Raw genomic sequence first — 20,370 nt, forward strand, 5'->3', positions numbered from 1 at the left:
TCAAATATGTTAGCAGCAGGTCAGCAGTGATAACGACAATAATATAAAACTACCAGGAGATAAAAAATGTTGACAAGTCTGACTTTCCAAGAGCCAGGCCTTGAGACTTTGCGTGAAGTTATGGTAGGTGTTGCAGTTTCTTGTTTCATTTGGTAGTGTTCCACCTATTAGAGGCTCTAAACAGAAAAGCATGATTGCCTAAAGGAGCTGGACCTGTAAGGGGTTACACAGTCCCCTCTCAGAACAGACCCAGTCGTTCTATTGTTAGAATTTTTTTGCTAAATAAAAGTATTGAGTGGTGGAGGAGCTTTGCCATTCAGGATCTTGAACATTCGGCAGGTGTCATTGCATTTGATAATATTTATTCACTTAAGTCACTTATTTATTTGGAGAGTCAATTTGTTATCCAAATCACTGAGGCTCTTTAAATTCCTACAGAGCAGAATTCCTATGTTCTTTATTTTTGTTGTACATTTCAAACTGTATAATTAAATCACTGTTTTTCAGATTTGTTTGGGTCTGAAACTCATACAGTGGCAGCTCAATATAGGCTTAGCGAGATGGTCTTTATTTTAGTCTTTTTGTAATGGAGGCACACACAGCACATTCCATGGTTGAGTAAACACAGAAAACTCATGGTCGTCTACAACTACTGGCCCTGGAACTGAAATGCTGACCTATCTTACACTCATACACACTCCCACTCTTTTACACACGTACAATGCGTAAAGGGCACTGATTATCACGGTTCACACATTCGTCAGTTTAGTGTTTTGTCTTTTTTGGGTGAAGGCTTCACAGCTGAGAGGATTGTCCTGTAAAAACAGCCACTCCGGTGTATTTGGTCGGCTTACTAGCAGTGGGCTTTGAGTCTTCACAACAACTAGACAGAAAATGAAAATGGACTTTAGGGATTGTATTAAAGGCTAATCTCCCAGAGATTATGTGGATTTTGCGTTTAGGGTCCCATTCAAGATGTGGATGATTTATTTTGAGGAGGTAGTTCTGTTGGTGTGAAATGTTTTTTCAGTCTAATGTCTAACGAATATTGCTCAGTCGGTAACAACTAGACTGCAGTATTAAGTTTTGTAAATGTACTGATTTATATGTTGTTTTTTTTGTAATGTTTTTCAAGATTAATTACTGGGTAAACTGCCCCTGATAAAAAAGAAAAAGGGAATTAAGACATTTAATTCAACTTCTTTTTCATCCTCCGTACTGAAACCGTTCGTAATGTCTGAACGTGTTTTGTCTTTATACTGTTTTGGCTTCTAGATATCTCCACCTCAATGTCTGTGCCTGATGACAAATGGTTATCTACCCTGGAAAGCACCCACTGGCTAGATTACACCAGGTAACCGCTCTGATTGGCCTGTCTGGCAAATCTTGACATCCGTAATAAAATGGTATCTTCCTACCCATGGCTTTTTATTGTTAAACGTGTGCTGACTGACTGATAACTGGCTAAGGAATGTTTGGAGTTGTGATCTAGGGCATTTAAAATCCTTGAACTTAGGACTTTGTAAGTTTGTAAAAGTAAAAAGATGCTAATTAAAGTACCAGGTTTATATTCAAATACAGCCACACTTTCAGCTTTATGTTCACGTGTTCAATTTACTGTATGTTTGTTAAATACATTATTCTTGAAGGGGAAACTCCTATATTTATTTACCGATTTGTAAATCATAAAAGAATAATTGTATTGTGATTACTGTGTTTGTAACTGTAATGAGATGTATCTGGTTTGATATTATCCACCTGCCTCTCTGTCTCCAGGTCCTGTCTGAGGAAAGCTTCAGAGGTAGCTTGCCTGCTTCGCGGCGGTCACCTGACTGTAGCACTGCAAGGTGAGTCACGTGACCAGGACCCCGGCTCATATTAGTCAATCCATTCATTATTCACGGTGCCTCCCTCTCATTAATTCCACATTAGGGCTTGCCCTGAAGTAGCTATGTACCGGCGACAAGCACACTCCACTGAGCCTACATGCACACAGTCAATGGGCCTCCAAACAACAGGCTTCTAAAGACACAGTAACACCTGGCTGCAACTGTTGTGTTTGCTTGTGAAAGGCAGTATAGACTCCATATACGAAATATGACATCTACCTCATGGAAATAATTGATGACATGAAATAAAAACATATTATTGAAGACATACGTTTATCTTAAGACCCTTTGTACACAAAGTAAATGTAAAATGTATACTTTTGAAGACTGGCTCTTTGGACGTAAAAGGGCCGCCTCTTTGGTGGGGAGGGAGACATAGCTAACTGTGGAAGGTAGCAGTGGTACCAACTGTAGATATAGCTTGGCTTATTTTTTTCACACAGCACTGGCTCATGCACCAAACTTCTCCTGCCTTGGAGGTACCAAGCAGGTGTGGGGATACTCCCAAGCCCCCGTCTGAATGTTGCTGTTTGGGAGTTTACCCCTTAAATCAAGAGGGTCACCGCTATAGGACGGTGTGTCAGGAAAAGGAACGTGCTGACTGTTGTTTGTTGTGGAGTAAAAGTGTCAACTGATCACCAACTGGCAGTGAGGTGGATCAGGTGACGGGGAACACTACTGGACACACCAGGTAGACCCAAACGTGCAGTGAGGGTGACCTCAGAGTGTCTGGCTGGGGTTCCTGTCAGCTTTCACCTCCTCAAGTTATTGCCAACTGATTTGTTGCGTTATTGTTGTTCTGGCTCCTGACATTGTAATTGCTGAGGCTACCAAGGAACAGTAACGTGGAGCACTTATAGATGTTTCTGACGGTGAAGGAACAGGGGCAAAACAATGGTTATTTTAATAAATAATATTTTGTAGAACTCCTTAGATTCCATTTTATGACTCATTTTACACACAGTAGGCTGTTGTTGATTTCTAATCATCTGGTCTGGCTGCCTGTGGTGCATTCATAAACACCCAGAGAGACAGACTCAACACTGCTTACTCAAACAATGGCCGTTTTCAGCTAAGGATGTTTACAACTGGCTACTTGTGTTTGACTTTCTCAGCCACTCTGCAGCTGCAAGTGACTTAACATCAGGCTGGCTTTTACAACGCCTGTTTAGCTAAGAAGTTCATATATCAGTCGTGCTCTAAGTCTCCTTGATGCAGCAGATCTGTGTCTGGCTGCTGGATCAGCCATAAATATTAGACTGCAGAAATTTGCCTACACTAGCCCAAGACACCTTTTGTCTCTCAGAGTGCCTCTCCCTTTTTTCTCTTGTTGTGTCTGACACTGGGTCTTTGTATTTCCCTCTCTCTAATGTTAAGCACAAGCCTTAAGAGGAATAAGAGCAGAATGAAATGGTGGTTGTAAATGAGAGGATTGTGTGTCCCCCTAGTGGTGCTCTAAAATTGGAAACAGTAGCGGTGTCAGTTGGTCTATAGTCGAGCCAGAACAACCAGACACTGTAAACGGCAGACATTGCCACATCTCCAGCAGGTTGATGTAAAAAATAACTGTCCGGTAATAGTGTTTCCCACTGTTTTGAACTTACAGAGGCGGATGACCGGGACATGGCCTGTGTGGTGTCCAGCCTGGTGCAGGTGATGTGTGACCCCCACTGTCGGACCCAGCAAGGTTTCCAGAGCCTGGTGCAGAAGGAGTGGGTGATGGCAGGCCACCGTTTCTACAGCCGCATCAACTACCACCGCGACAACGACAAGGAGGAGGTGAGAGCTCGCATTGGACAGTGACAATCGCAAGTTAAACTATGCAACCATAGAATTATACAGAGTTTTATTTATCTTTTATATTTTTTTTATTTCACCAGTGTTTGACCTGAAATTATTGTTGTATTTTATGGTATTGTTTTTTTATGTGGACCTGTGAAGCACCTTGTAACTCTGATTTTTGAAAGACGCTAAAGATAAAGAAATAAAGTTCACTTACTTAGTAACTAACCTCCCCTTCCCTCTGTCCCTGCAGGCTCCAGTCTTCCTGCTCTTCCTGGACTGTGTTTGGCAGCTCTTGTCCCAGTATCCCTCTCGCTTCCAGCTGACAGATGACTTCCTGTTGGCCTTGCATGACAGCATCCACCTGCCACTCTTCTCCAGCTTCCTGGCCAACTGCCAGCGAGAGAGATGCAAACGCTCCCAGGTACTGGACAATTGAGAGGGGCTTTGGTATTTTGACAACTCTGTTTCTGTCATCTTTATAATAGAGCCTTAGACAGCGACATTTTATCACATTTTAAAGTCATCACAATATCATTTGCTGCATCTATATATTATAGAGATATTTCTGGATCTATGTGATACGCTCTGTTTTCTATACCTGTTTTTGTTTTATTAAAACAGACTTAGACATAGCACCTAAATGATTACAGCGGGTATATTAGAAAATTGGTGCACAAACATACATAGAAAGAAATGTTGGTATGAACATAGACAAATGAAATGTATATCCTACTCTAACCAGAACATCGGGCAGTCCTACACACCAGTCAATGGCTGGAGAGACGTGCTTCATCCGGATTCTTCCTCAGATCCCTCTGACCCTCCTCTACCCTCGGTGTGGGACTGGTCGCTGCAGTACAGCAAGCATAGACGAGACCGCTTCACCCAACCCGTCCCCCCAATCCCTCCTCTCCAGCCGCTGCTCAATGGAAACCTCAACACCAACCCAGACGCACACAGGGTAGGGCTGCCAACTCTTTCATGATGCAACACACCCTCTAGTGGCCATGTTGGGAGCTCTGGGTTTAACAGTGCCTTACATCAGAGACCAAACCCATGTTGGGATGTTAATTTCTTTGCAGCTTTTGACTCAAAATGGATAATTTCAATTGTGTGCATATACAAATGTCAGTTTGGATGCTTACTGTGATATTGCTAGAACGCAACACAATGTTTTCAACAGATAATCTTCACTGATGAATAAAGGTAAAAACTTAAGTCAGTACATAGTAATGGGTTATCAGTACCAGAGAACATGAGGGACTGTTACAGAATTTGTTATTGGGAAATTGTCTAATCTCCTTATGGAGCTGACATAGTATTTGCAACAGGCCACTGCACCCTCTTGTGGCAACCATAAAACATGCAACCAAATCAAATCGACTCCTTGGGAACAGGCTGAACATAATGCTGTTCCCACTGACCATCACTGATTTCTTGCTCTTCTCTGATTAGAGAAGTGCAGATCAGTGAAATACGAGATTTTGTTAATTATTTAAAAATAGGTACCTACAGTACATACTCTTTACACTCTTTACACATACCCACAGTACACTACTACTGTGAATGACAATTCAATTGTTAGGTTACTTTTGCAGGTGTCTGCAACGTTGACTGACAGTATCTTTTCCTGCCCAGCAGCTGACTGACACCATCCCCGGCTCAGTCTTCCTCCTCTCTCGAGGCACCTTCTCCTGTCCTGCTAACCTGCTTCCCTGGCGCAGCGGCACTTCAGGCGTTTACAAGAAGAGCCATCGCAGGGCGCCGTCCTCTGAGAACGTGCCTGGCCTGGAGAGGCTGCTGAAAGCGTGGGCCCTGGCTGAGTTTCCCCAAGGCCTCACTTCCACCTCCGCACCTCAAGGACCACTTGACCCCTTTGAGCCCTTACTGCCTCTCCTCATGGGGCCCTGCATGGGCCTGTGGAGGGAGTGCTACCTCCGGGGGGCTCTCCATGCACAGGTATGATGGAAGTGTTTCATAGGTGGTTTTAGGGTTGCACGGTATTGCGATATAATGTGGTATTGCGATATTGATTATGAATATTGCGATATAGATATTAATTTTGATATTTTTAAATATATGTAAAATTACAAAAGTTACGGGAAAACGCATCAAAATAGATTCATAACAAATTAAAGTTTTAAAGTTTTCTTACAACACAAGGTTTATTTCAACAGATACATAAGGACCAGAACAGGACATGTTTTACTGGTTGTACAGTAGAAAATAAATAAATGAAGAGAACAAGACACCACTTTTCTTTCGCTTCTCTTGATTCGTTCCGTTTTGTTGTCTCTATCTATTTCTTCACTTACACTGTCCCTCTGTCTAAATATGCACACACGTGGTACGCTCCATAGGGTTTGTCACGTAGTGGACCCGTGCGCTGACGTGCACTAACATGTGCAAGTGGCACGGTAACTGGCCAATGAAACATGATCATTACAGCGTTTCAAGCGGGCTCTAAATCGAACACAACTAAGCCACACAGCCCACGGACGGGACGCAGCGCTCCACAAAATAAACAAACTATTGCGATAACAATATTGAGTCGATATATCTTGCACCTCTAGGTGGTTTGGAATACTTAAATAAGAATGATAGTGAATCAGAATCGTAACTTCATATACTGTATCTCTCTAAATTCTCAACTAAATCTTGAAAACAAAATGTGTGTATTTTTTTTAGTGGTCTATATATATTATATTATATACTGTTCTGCTGTTACGCTATATATATTTTGTCTCTATTTTTCCCCACCTCTTCAGTCCTCTAAAAATCTGAGATGGAAAAAACACCCCTTAGTTGAAGTGTCCACACTTAGGCCGTTATCTGTGATGAGGGGCCACAAATAGACATTACTCTGTTTAAAAGGGTCACAAGTCAGCATGGTTTGGAACAACTGACTTAAAGTTTGAGGCTGGTCTTATTTGATCTTTTTATCATTATCCTAAATTCTCCCGAGGAGACTAAAACCCAACAATGATGTTGTGCTGTAGCCAATGCCCCTGTGCCACAGAACTCCATTGTTGTACGACCCATTAAAAACACACATCAGAGAGCTATACCGTTCAACTTGTTGACATATCCGTATTTGAAACTCCACTGCTGCATTTTAACGATCTGAAACGCAAGTATGAAACGCAAAACGCAAGTAGCTTTGTGGGCGGATCTCGGGCGCTGTTGCTGTTCTAACGGCGGGATAAATGAGTCTTGCGCCCGACGCAAATCTAAAATGGGTTGGTCTGAAGTAGCTAGGTGTGGTTTGGGCGTCACGTGCAATAAACCAATCAGAGCGTCATCTCACCTTCCCTTTAAGAGCAGGCGCGCTTGTTCCATGGCGGATTGCTATTATGACGGCGGATTTGCTTGGCGCACGCCAGCGGGAGCTGTCCGGGATGCGGCAAAGTAATAAATGCCCGTCTTGACCGGGTGGCGATGTTGCTGCTCCTCTCGGGCGTATCTCCTCAAGTCTGGAGAAGATTACTGCAGCCATGGAGCGTGGGCCTCCAAACGCACCACCTGCTCCTGTTGTGCCCCTTCCTCTTCCCCCAACTCCATCTCCATCCACCCGCTCCACCAGGAGCACATCGCGCATTACTCCCGGACCAGATCCCGCCGTAATTCAACATCACGTCTTCTTAAGTCCTCTAATATTTCCTCATTTATGTCATCAACACATCCATGATTCATGGAAATGTTGTGTAAATCACAACAACCCACAAAGAATGCTGCGACTTTTTGAGGACTGTACTGTAAAGTGCCTCCTGACCGATCCAAACACCTGAAGCGCATTTTCAGTCATATTTTCCTTTGTAATTATGTATGGTTTGCAAAAATGGGAACTGCTGCGTCCGTTTAGATGAGAGAAGTGTATGCGCATTGTGCACACGCTACATTATGGCCAAGCATGCGCCCCTAAAATAGCATCTGAATAACGCGCCACTGACTTTAGACCAGGTTTTTCCTGGTCAGTGGCGGATTTGTTTTCTGAAACTGCAAAATAGCACCAAGTAACGTATGCGCCGGAACACACCTCCTCTTTTCGCTGAACCGCCCCCGGGAGCGCAAATACATTCCCTATTTTACTGACGTGCGTCTGTGGAGGGAAAAGTCTGCTGTGCGTCGGGTGCAAAATAGGAATGATACATGCGTCGGTGTACAAAGGCAATTGCGCTGAGTGCAAGATAGGGCCCTAAGAGATTGTTACAGCCTCCTGAATTCACAAATTTCCTCCCAGCTCAATGTAGATTATTTTGACGACTCACCACAGAGCTTTCAAAACTTTAAAAGCAAGCTGGGAGGAAATGTTTGGATTTGGGCTGATTATTTGGTGCTTCAACAAAATCAGGGTTTGTAAGTGGCGAACCACAAACACAAAACGCTATTTGACATTTAGTATCTACACTATAATGTGAGTAGATTTTTCAGGCATGCATTCAAAGCCAAATATATATTTAACATGTGTATAAGTATACAGAACCATCAGATAAGCAGCACTCCTCATCTGCTGTCTAATTTACCTAATGCAGGGTTGAGTGTCTACAGGAAGTGCCGATTTGTCATTGGGTTTATCAAGTGGGTGACATCCTACACAAAGGTTCCACCCATCTGCTGGGTTGCATCCTCTCACATCATGACTGCTTGTTCAAGAGATGACGTTGTCTCTTTGATATGTAGATTAGTTTGAGTTGTTGAGTGACAAACTCCCACTATGGACGTGGTACAGCCTTTGTGATGTCTGTGCAACAGCGCGTCTGTCAGTGTCCCCATTGTGATGTTAGGAATAGCCGAGGGCTGTGTAGTCTACATCCATGATGTTCCACTTCCGGGATTGTACCGTTGCCGTCGGAAATTCCGCCGGATTTCACTCTTATCAGCCGGAAGTCCGTTACCTTCCGTTTCGTTTGTGTTGGAATTTTAAACTCCGGTGGATTTCTGAGGACTATGGTTAACTGCTCCTCAGATCTCTGCAGGGTAAATCCAGACAGCTAGCTAGACTATCTGTCCAATCTGAGTTCTCTGTTGCACGACTAAAACAACTTTTGAACGTACACATGCTCCACCAAAACAAGTTCCTTCCTGAGACTAGTTTGCAGCGGCACCGCTGCTTTTCCCAGTGCCTAGCACCGCCCATGACGATTGTGATTGGTTTAAAGAAATAAGAAACCACTGCACATTTTTCTCCCATCCCGTAATGCTGTGTGGACTAGCCAGACCCTCCTTCGCAGCGCTGCGGAGGAGGGTCTGGCAAAGCGAGACTAAGGGCTGTGTGAGTAGGTGCAGTCATTTATTCGGTTTTAAGGGAGCTGTAAAGGAACAAGTCAAACTTACCGCTAAAACACCAACTCAGGTTAACAGTGTAGAGAGATTAGAGTAAATTATGTTTTTCTGGGAAATTTTAGTGTTTCCTCTACAATTCCACACACCATTAAAGTCCCCCACCCCCAGGCTGACAAAATCCCTTTTCTTTATTCTTAGCGGCATTGACACAATATATCTATTCATTCAGAAGTCACTACAACAAAACACCAGTTACAAGTTTCATTACCCAGAGAACTGGAGCAAGAACCCATCTTAATTCTCGTTTAATATGGTTGTTGTTGGGAGTCGTCTTTTTTTTTCACAGTATCAAAGTCTTGACACAACACTAAACAACTCTCATGTATAATGCATTTCGGCACAACATAACCACTAACTAACAGCATCAAACGTTACTATACACCTCCCTAAAGCTGCCTGAAATGAACTCTTCCCGCACTGCCAGGTAGGCCACAGAGCATAGTGCAGGCACTTTAGATGCAAAGCATAGCGCAGGTGTACGTCATCATCACTTCTGGCTATATCACATACAGCCGTTATCTCATTGGTTTCGCTTGGAAAGGTCAGCAGCAGCGAGGTCAAAGTTGAAATAATTTGAACTTTGAGCGCAGCGCTTGGTGGCACCTTACAGTGTCAAGAAAAAGGGAAATATTGAAATCTTAGGAGTAAGTAGGAGGCAGAATTTGTTGCAGGGTTGTACGATTGGGTTGCATTAGATTGTACAGGTGTACATGATAAACTTTTACCTTGTAATGTTGACATAACAATGCTTGAAATGTATTTTTTTGTTAACAAAATCAACAATGCGTTAGTCCATCTCTCAATACTTTGTGACTTCCCTACCCTGTCTGTGGCTTTCAGCCTGAAGCCTATTTGTCCCTACCCAAGGCGTTAGTCTTTAAAATCAGGTCACTGTATATAGTCTAATTTTTCTATTAAAAAGACAAAATATGTTTTCTAAAAGAACTGGGCACTGTAGTGTTTGACAAATGTTACTCAAACAACAATAAATGGTGCATTTGTTTTCATGGGATTTGTTAACAATAAGAATAAGAAAAAACAGAATATCACCAGACTTATTCTTTAATGAAGACTTCTGAGATTATTCTTAGGACCCCTCTGGTGGGTGCGATGCCGTTGAAGATGTTAAGTTAGTGACTACCTTATGTAAGAAAAATGAACCATGTCGCCTTCCATCCTCAGGCGTTCTCCCACCCTATCTCCGCAAACCACCCCCACCCTGTGGAGCGGCTGGCCCGGGAGGTGCAGCAGCTCAAAGACAAGCTAGCGCAAGTGTCCACCAGCACGGCTATAAAGCCGGCCAGCATGATGGCCGAGCCCCGGCGGACCGACACCAACCTGAACCAAAACACCAACAATGGCACCTTCCTCTTCCCAGCGTCAAGGCCTCAGAGCGCGACGATAGCCACAGCGGCGCCCCCTCCTACCTCCACCAACCACCAGACCTCCAAGGGCGCTCCGCCCGCCTCGGCTCCACCATCCAGGCCCGGCCACAAAGACAATGGCGGCAGCAACAAACACACCTTCCTGTTTGGCCACTCTTCAGTAGCAGAGGCCCGCCCTGACCAGCGCTATTACCCAGCACCCAATAACGCCAAGCTGCCTAAGAGCAACGGGTCCTCGATATCTTCCTGAGGTCTGGTCCTTGTCTTTACTGTTCTCATATACGATCTACGACCGGGTACTATAACCAAATCATCTGTCTGCACAATATGAAACTGACTTATCCCTCACTGGTATCATGTACAGTACTAAGGGAGACCAAGACGCATGTTTCATGTCAAACAGTATTTGATAGAAAAACTTTGGTGGTGATTAAAAAAAAAGAAAGAAATTGTATTATTCGATATTCCACCAATGAAATATATCTAAAACAAAAAGGACAAGGTGAAGAAGATGCTTAACAATGTATAACAGAGCTTCATAGGCACATCTTGCAGTATCTTAAAATGCAGTAGAAGCTGTCATGTCACGTCACCCTTCAAGAAAGACCGAAAGCTTGTAGTTTCCATTTTTAGCTTCTTATCCAAAATGGGTCATAGATAATAGGGTGATAGGGCGGTTTCTTAAGGGCACTTTGACAGGACACATTGCAGTGAATGGACACATTTGGTTTTCACTGGATCTAACTTGACTACTTGTCTCCAGAAGATTTTTTTTTTGACAACTAGCTATTTTAGATCTTTATTATGTCATGCTGATGTGCAAAATGTTAATTTCTTAGTTTTTGTATCGCAGCTTCAAATAGAATAATATAATATTGTTTGGATAATGATTATTATAATATTTTCTTTTTTGAAAACTACAATTTTTGCAGGCGCTGTGACTAATGTGGAATTTAGGGCATGAAGCTATTTTGGTACTGCTCTAATCATATCTCTCCACTTGCATGCATACTTGGGAGCAGCGAGAGGCCTATATTCAGTTATATTCAGTTATGTGGCTTAAGTCACTACATATTTTTTGCAGTATAGTTCAGCTCCTGCATGACTGACATGATTTCAGGGCTTTAGTTATAAAATATTATCTAAACTTTTATCTTTTTCAAATATCTTTGACCATTATCGGTCTATTTTTTGATGTCCTACATGTAGATAAGTGTGAATTATGAATTGTTTCTGACCAAAGTTAGTATTATTTTGAGAGTTTCTCTATCATTTCGTGGTGTAATTCAAAAAACACCAACATTATTCTGCCTTTTGATTGCCGTACCTTAAAAAAGGTACCAGTGTTGGAAGCAAAGGGAAGCTTTTTTTCCTCTCTGTTTACTTCTCTTTATTTTCCTGCCTGGAGGTGTATTAGTATGCAGCCAGCATTTAGGTCAAGGACTTGGAAGTGTCTGACTGGTCCTGCGCCTTTAAATCCAAACAGGTTGTTGTTCGCATGATGTGGGTGTCAAGTAGATGTACTGGCGTCATTTCCACGGACGGATGAAATTGTTATGAATTTGTAAAAGCATTTTTTTTTCTAAATTTTATTTTAGGCAGGAGGACAGTCAGATGTATGACTGATGCTGACCTTCCCTCATGGCAAAAGGTACCTCACATGATAGCACTATGAATTATTAAATTGTTGTAAATATTCATCAATAGCAAGACCCATCGATAGCTACAATTTCAGAACTTTCCAGGTGTGATGCCAATGCATTCGCTTGCCTTCTGTGGAAAAAAACATAAGGTCGTCTTTGTCCTGTCACGTGGAAAATCCAATTTGATCTACTGCTACAGCTGTTGGTCTGTATCGTATAATTTAATGTTTTTGGTACGAACATCACTTAAATTTGCCAGATGTACATAATTTTTGTTACAGCATGTTTGGATCCTGATAAATAAAGTGTTATTAGTTCATAAACTCAACTGTGTTCATAATCCGTGCCACAAAAATAAAAGTCAATTGTCATACACCGCTCACAAACTTTATTTTTTAACAAAATAAATATTTACATATGATCTGGAACACTTAAAAAGTAGCATGGCACTGTACATGTCATTTAAAATCCAACCGCTTGGCATGATATGTATAGTTAGAATTAAACAATTTGAGAATCATGTGCAAAATGCTCAATACTTTCACAGGTAATGTACAAAGTAAAAACTCGCCTGACAGGAAATGTTGAATACAAAATATCTACTGCACAGTTAAGTCATGTAAAGCTCCGGTTCGGTCTCTCCAGTTAAAACATGTTCAGTAGAATGAAAACCAGTGTTTCGACTCAGTGTTTTTATACAGAAGTAGGCCGAAAACCTGCAGGCTTTTAAAAATATGAATGGAGGTGTTTTTTCTGGCTCATTATGTTGTTTCACCACACAAACCGAAATGTAAGAGACCTCTCTTCCACAATTGTTACGAAGCCATGCAGGTTTTCCACCATGTACCGAGATGCATTTTGGCCCTTTGAACCAATGGATGTTAGTCTCATGCATTCTCACGGTTCACCTGATGAACACAGACGACAGAATAAAACAGGACGGCCGTTAGTTGCAGTCCATGTCACCACATAGCTTTAACGGCAGTGGCAGTGCTTTTAAAACCAACCAGCTCATAGCTGAAGAAAGCAAAAGATTCGAGTCCGACATCAGAAGAGACCCTACATTCATCTCGTGCTTCAACTTTACCCCCAGCGATTGCCGTGCTCCTTCCCTGTACACTGCTCCTGCTGCAGGATGCCATCAGGCCCGTAGAAGTAGCCGGAGGAGGACGGGCCGAGGCCTCCCAGCTGCCGGATGGACTTGCACATGGGGCAAGGGTAGTCGGACAGGCCCTCGATATCTTCGAAGGCCAGGTTGACGATCTGGTCGCAGCAGGGGTCGCAGTAGAGGTGTCCGCAGGAGAGGCGCTTCAGGCGGGCCTCGTAGGAGATGCAGCACTGACAGTGTGGCAGGTCGGGGCCCAGCGACAGAGAGCCCGTCAGGGAGCTGCTCTCCAGGCTGCCGGCCTGGCTGGAGCTCTGCTTGGTGGGAGACCTGAGAGGGACAGTCAGGATGTCAACAGCAAATGAGTCACAATCACACTGCACAGCGGAAATGATTAGGCAACTAAATGAAAGAAAAAAAAAAAAAAAAAGGTTAATTGATTAATTGTTTTAATGGTCATTTCTCAAGGCAAACCTCGGCTGGTTCCAGCTTCTCAAATGGGAGCATTTTCTGCTTTTCTCTCTGCTTTTAATATCATTGTATATTGAATATCTTTGAGTTGTTTGACTGTTGGTCAGACAACACGAGACATTTAAAGACCTCACAAGTGGCCCTGAGAGATTCTGATCGGCACTTTTCAAACGATAAAAAGTTATTTGACTGATTACTAATTAAGGAAAATATTTGTTAGTTTCACTAAATATCTTGATCGCAATTCTTTAAAGGAATAGTTTGACTTTTTTATCGATTCACTGTTCAGACTATTAAAAACATGTTTTTTAATTTGCAATTAAATATAACAGGGAACAATAAGCAAATCACATTTTTACTGGACACAAAAAATTTCCAAAATGAATCGACTAATCATTTCAGCACTGTTTTATAGTATAACTTTGCTCCATGTTGCTCTTCTTTAAAGCAGATTTGCTTGAAATCTAAAGCAAACAAGCCAAACTAGGGCTACAACTAATTATATTTATATTATTGATTAACATGTTTTTGATTTATCAAGTCATCGTTTCTATAAAGCGCCAGAGAATAGTGACCAATGTCCATTAAAGTCCAAGCTGACTCTTTAGATTCTTGTTTTGTCCAATATATTCAATTTACAGTAATATAACAGAAAAGTAGCAAATCTTCACATTAGAGAAGCTGGAACTAGAGAATGTTTGACATCTTTGTTTGGGAAAAAAAAATAAAAGACTTAAAATGATCCAGTCACCTGACACTCTAAACCAAACCTTAAAAACACGAGATCATGGGAACACTGGGATCAGGCTTTTCCGGTGCACACTAACACCAGTGTAACGTTGGTGAACAGATTTGTTCCAGGGAATAAATAACTGGTAAAACAAGACCTGAAGTGATCTCAGTAAGGGTGGAGCTTGGTAAATACTCCATAATTTAAAGTGTGGAGGTGTGTCTGCTGTCTTTAGATTGAGACTGTATATTCTGTGTCAGACTCGGACTCAGGCTGTTGGAGCTCATTAATAGGTGCAGTGGATAATTTTAGCAAATGAACAGAATTGTCTGAAGCCAAATTAGACATGTTCTTAAAATCTAAGTGGCTCCCTCTGATGTTAACATTCCTGGACGCATTTGAAATGGCTTTATGGGATTTCAGATTCACTGTTAAGTTGTGTAACATAAACTGGCCTTCAGTGAGGCAAAGCTGGATCAAATGAGAGCAAGTGACTCATGAAAACCTGTTGTCATAACAACTGTGAAGTGGAAGACGATATTTCCTCTTAAAAACATAAATAAATAAAAAAATCTATTTCTGCCTGATTTGTCACAGCCTGGTCTGACATTTAATCATGTCACACATGAAATCTGCCCTCGCAGTCCCAGACAACACGCGTTGGGCGTTTGCAGTGAGGGCTACACAATTAAGGATTATCCAGAGAGTCGTGACTTTTAAAATATACAAGCAATTAGGAGAGAATAATAAAACAGGTAGATTCACAGGAGATCGGGAAAAACCGGTTAAGTTGCCCTATATTCATTTCGGATGGCCACAGACACACATTCAGGAATATTCTGCAAACATTATAGCAATTTGAGATGAAATGCGGTGAAATACAGGCTGAACAATCTCCACTCACTTTGACGACGATGAATCTTTAAAGCAGTCGAAGCTGAGAGCTGCTAGGATCCTCCACAGCAGATCCATGCCGCTTCTTCTCATGGTAAAATCCAAATATCATCAAGCTGATTTCTGGCGAGCGTCATTTTTTTCCTTTTTTTCTTTTTAAAGAAAACACGACACCACTGAGTCGCTGCTGTATTTACATTCAGGACGAGACAACAAAAGGATCCTGCTATGTGTTTAAATATGCGAATTAAGGAGGATGTGCCATCATCATCATTCTGCAGGCATCTGAACGGAGGTAAACAAAGCGCTGTACTCTCGCTTGTGTGCGTGTTTGAGTCGATGGTTTCTCTCGTCTTGTCTCTCCTTTTCCTCCTCCCCTCCTCTTCCTCCTCCCCACCTTCTTCTCCTGCTCCGCAGCAGCAGCAGCAGCAGCAGCAGCAGCAGCAGCAGTAGCACAGGGTGGCCGCAGAGAGGCGCAGCTGTACAGCCCACAGCTGTTTCATTTTTCATCAATCAGAGAGACACGCACGAGACTTTTTCAATGGTACGGAAGAGGATTTGGGCCACATTTGAAAATCAGAAAGTCAGAATTCTGAGAAAGACACTTAATGGTGCAACAATTTATTTAGTTCTGAGGAAAAAAAGTTTGAATTCTGACTTTATTTTCAGAATTCTGACTTTTTTCTCAGAACTCAATACATCTTCTTCCATACCAATAAGATCAAAGCGGAGCAGGAGACTGAAACGACCTCAAAATACTGCTGAGGTTTAGAAATAAAGAGTTAAGAAGTCTTTTTGTTGTTGTGCCAGTATCAACTTAACTAAAAATTACAAGAATAATGTCACCGACATCTATTTAAAAGGGAAAATCGCAGTTTGCTTGTGTCTTAGTAAACCCTATTTTTCTATATAGCCTACTATATACTATATATTTATTGCACCATTAAGTGTCTGTTATTGGGCTACTCATGTCATATTTTCATAGAAAAAGTAATATTTTATTCAAATATCTTAAATTTCAATTCAATTTCAATTCAATACATTTTAAATATTGTAGGATATTTAAAAACAATATGTCATATAGTTTCATACTTAACAATCAAGAACTTTATTTTTTCCTCACTCACATCAGTAGTAGGTCCTATTATTAACAAATCGTATGGTAACACTTTAGTTTACTTTTTTTAATAGAATAGTGGGGGCAGGTCCGAACACCCCACCCCTCCTTGAAACGGAACTAACACTTCGCTGCAACACAAACAAATATTCACCTCTATTCACACACACAATGAGGCGTATTTTTTGAGTTTCTATATAGGCCAACTTTAATCTTGACATATAGGTTAAGCATTCTGTAGCAAATAACAATAAACCCACTATTAATTACATTATCTTAATGCCGTGTAACTACTTCAGCCTGTAAATAATGCCCCTAAAATACAAACGTTCTCCGACATGCACTCTAACAATGCAGCCCTATTTCTGATACTGTGGGGGGCAGAAATGTTGCCGTGGGGGGCCGCCACGGTCAAATAAACATAGAGGAAACACTGTGGGGGTCTAGAGATTCAGCTTTAGCATTTCTATAGGCATTCATTTTTCTGTAGTGAGTTCATTTTCACTCAATCAATCAATCAATCAATCAATCAATCGATTCTATGTGTCAAATGAAATCGTTCAAAGTACAATTCCAGTGAAATGTTATCCCAATGTGGGTGATGTTAAATTCTTTTCAGGCTACTGTCATTCAGCCTCTTGCACTGTGCAATCATGTTATCATATTAAAAGTACTGTTGGCAGCAGGAGGATCTGAATATGATTTATAATACACAGTATTGAGAATTTTTAAATAAAAAAATGGGAAGTGAAGACGGATTGAAGGAGAGCATGCCCTTGTTCTCCCCATTAGTTTATGGTTAGAGCACCAAAGTTCAAGTCGTTATAGGTTTTTGCTTTTTGTTTATAATATGATTTTTGAATCATGAAAAGTGTGGGACTTAGAGAGCAGTGTGAGAAGTAACAAAAGTAGAAGCAATAGTTCTACAGGTGGACTAAAGGTTTGGCATTTTTGAGGTAAGCATTACCTGAAGTAACCACCAGATGGCGACAACTAATTGCCCAAAAAACAACAACAACCAACTCAAAGGGTGCAAACATTTTATCGTTCATCATTTTATCCCATATTTACAAGAACTATTTTTTTCTATCATTAAAGGAAAACCTACTATGAACTGTGAATTTTGGTTATAAAACATTAATATTAGGCTACTATTTGTCAGAGGTTGTACTGACATTAAATCCCTCAAAGAGATTCATGAGTCATAATACTGCATTATGGTTTATACTGACAGAATAAAACAATGGACACATGGTCAGTTATATAGACATCTTAATTGAGCTGATAAACACAGACTGTGCAGTTGTACATAGCCTAAAGTCTCTGTTTGCTATACTGTGATTCATTACATTACATTTACAACTGCAGATAAGGGCTGGTGGAGGCACATCTTTAAACTGGCCCTGGCTGCGTCATTGTGTCCAGGAAATTTGATCCTGTTTCAAAATGAAATTGTGCGTCAACCAGGCGTGACTTTGCTTTTTGTTAAGGAAGGTAAAGAGGACACAGTTAAAAACAAATGTAGAGTCGACAGCTGCAGACACACAAAGTGCAGAGCTGAAGTCTGTTTCTGGAGGTAGCCTAAATTTTGGTTTGTGGAGATGATAATGCGGTGTGTCAGGGCTTCAGCCAGGCCAGCTGCCGGCAAGTGCGGGGAAACGTTACACACTCTGTCACATTACTAACAGGTTTCTTTGCAGCTGGCCAAAGATTTATCTTCCCGTCTCTCTATTTCTATTTCCTACGGTGTCGAATGTCACATAATGATTGCTCAACCTGTATCTGTTGTTCTTGATAACTAAAGACCTTGAACCTTGATTGATTCATTGATGTAAAAAAAAAAAAAAAGGGTCAGTAGCACATGCTGAAATCCTGAAACTGATCAACTAACCGCTTCAGCTCTATTATGGTGTCTACTAAGTCCCTATATAAAGTAGGCTACAACAGGGAGTGATCCAGCAAACGTATAGGCCTACAGAGTCAACAAGCGTAAGTAAAAAGAGTAAAATACATTGAGCACAACAGTAAATTAAACAGTATTGAGAACATTAGCAAGTTAGCAACATATTAGCATTAGATAGCTAGTAGCTATAACAGCTAGCTTGGTTAGCAGTAAACTGATCACAGAAAAAATAAGAAACAAATTACATCTGGATATGAGACAAATTAGTGTCCACGTGAAAAGATTACAAAGAGTAGGCCTGCACCACCAAACAAATAAAAGAAATGCACTGGGAATTCAAATTAATAGCTGCCATTTAACTCTGTAAAGTGCTCAAACCCATTGAAACCTTTTAATTTTTAATTTCAAACCAATACAATTTTTAATATTATTGCACTCATGTTGTGCTTTTTCTTTCTGAAGCTCTTGAATGGCAAAAACACATTAAACTTCCCCCCACTAATAATGTGTCACTTTGTCACTTTAACAGTCCCACTGCTTCATCGCTCTTCACAATCACGACGCAACTGCATGGCGCCTGCAGATAGCAGCCTTTCAGGCCAGCTGATCAATAGATGACCCGAACAGACAATAGAAGCTGAGAGCCTGACGCGACATGAAAGGCCTCATCTGATGTGGCGACAATCAGACGACAGCTGGAGTGTCGGCGCCACTCCGACTGAAAGTGGAGGTGTTACACACACATGTGGCCATGAATGCAGGTCATGTAGAGATGTTTGTTTTCCTATAGAGGGAAGAAAGAAGACTGCATGTATATTTCCAGGAGGCATGAATCAGGATTCCTAAGGATAATGAGTTTTTTTTTGGTGTTGTTTATAAGTTCAAATATCTAATTTGTTTGCTTTCAATGTGCTTATTCATGGATGGTTGTTTTTATATCTTAAAGCTTTAGTGCGTAACTTTTTTATATTAATGAACGTCTGTTGCATTCAAGCCATTGCTAAATGAGTTGCTACAAAGCTAATTAACAGATTTTTTTAGCAGTTGGTGGAGACCAAAACAGAACAAAACAAAGAGTGAATATTAAACTTACATTCATTAGTTGGCCAAAAACAAGACTCAAAATGCATGCTAACATTGCTGTGTTTCTGCTTAATGTGTAAATAGCCAATTGTCTGCTGAAGAAAAATCACCTTAATTAGGTGATAAAATAATCTACATTGTCTTGTTCACAGCTTTTTTTCTGCTGAAAAATCAGTTATTGCAGATTCAAAGTATTAACAGTAAAAATGTACCCCAGAATCCAAAATAAAAGCACTTATTGTAAAGTAGTTTAGAGTTTTATATCACTGTCAGGGTCATATTGTGTCTCTCTGTCCCTCCCCCCAAGCCACATTCCCACTTTCCCAAATCCTATTGTAGCCTTTCTGTCCAACAGCTGCCCTCTGAGTTTTCCTCCTGCACCAGTTATCTCACTCTGTCATCCACCTGCTCACCTGTTCCCACTTTCCTCATCAGCCCTGCAAATATTTAACCAGCCTTTTTCCCCTCGCTCCCTGACAGATTGTTGAAGTTGCTTTGTTTGTTGCTTTTGAGCTGCTTGTACCTGAACCTAACCAGAATCTGTATCTGCCTGCACCTTTTTCCGGCCCCCGTTCCTGTTGATCTGTTTGGATTTTTCTACACGTGCCAGTAAACTTGTGTACCTCTAGCGTTGTCACTAAATCCCTGAACTGTATTAGTTTGCATTTGGGTCCGATCCTTGCTTCCGCTCGCGTCTGTCGTGACAGTTAAACCATTTGGCTTTAGTTTTAGGAATCGTGATACAAAAGGAATAATGGAAGAAAATAAAGAGGGAAAGAAATAAAGGCAAAAGAAAGTAAGAAAAGAGGAAAAAGACGGGCGGGAGAAGGAAATTAACATGTGATAGGCAGAGAAAATACCTTGCAAGTAGCTGAAGTTGTTACTAGAATGTCTCTAATCTGTACAAAATACAAGGTGGTACTGAATCAAGAATAAAAGATATTTGATCAAACTGTTTGAACTTTGTTAGCCAGTCAACTTATTATTTTATGTTTTCAATAAAAAACATTTAGTTTAGGAAA

At 41.2% G+C, this 20,370-nt stretch overlaps 1 protein-coding gene across 3 annotated transcripts in view; it reads left to right on the forward strand.

Moving 5' to 3' along the window:
* The window catches only part of mtmr11 (myotubularin related protein 11), a 36,080-nt gene extending 23,707 nt beyond the window's left edge, over positions 1-12,373 (forward strand). For 2 of the 3 annotated variants that reach the window (XM_028581214.1, XM_028581216.1), the window contains exons 11-17: positions 1,276-1,354; positions 1,777-1,847; positions 3,496-3,668; positions 3,925-4,095; positions 4,417-4,635; positions 5,313-5,633; positions 10,200-12,373. In XM_028581214.1, coding sequence (XP_028437015.1) covers positions 1,276-1,354; positions 1,777-1,847; positions 3,496-3,668; positions 3,925-4,095; positions 4,417-4,635; positions 5,313-5,633; positions 10,200-10,652 — 1,487 coding nt within the window. In that variant the 3' untranslated portion in view covers positions 10,653-12,373. The remainder of the gene's footprint in view (positions 1-1,275; positions 1,355-1,776; positions 1,848-3,495; positions 3,669-3,924; positions 4,096-4,416; positions 4,636-5,312; positions 5,634-10,199) is intronic. The other variant, XM_028581215.1, reaches the window with a different exon arrangement.
* Positions 12,374-20,370: the final 7,997 nt, after the last annotated feature.

This window comes from Perca flavescens, chromosome 6 (assembly GCF_004354835.1).
Source record: "Perca flavescens isolate YP-PL-M2 chromosome 6, PFLA_1.0, whole genome shotgun sequence".
NCBI lineage: Eukaryota > Metazoa > Chordata > Actinopteri > Perciformes > Percidae > Perca > Perca flavescens.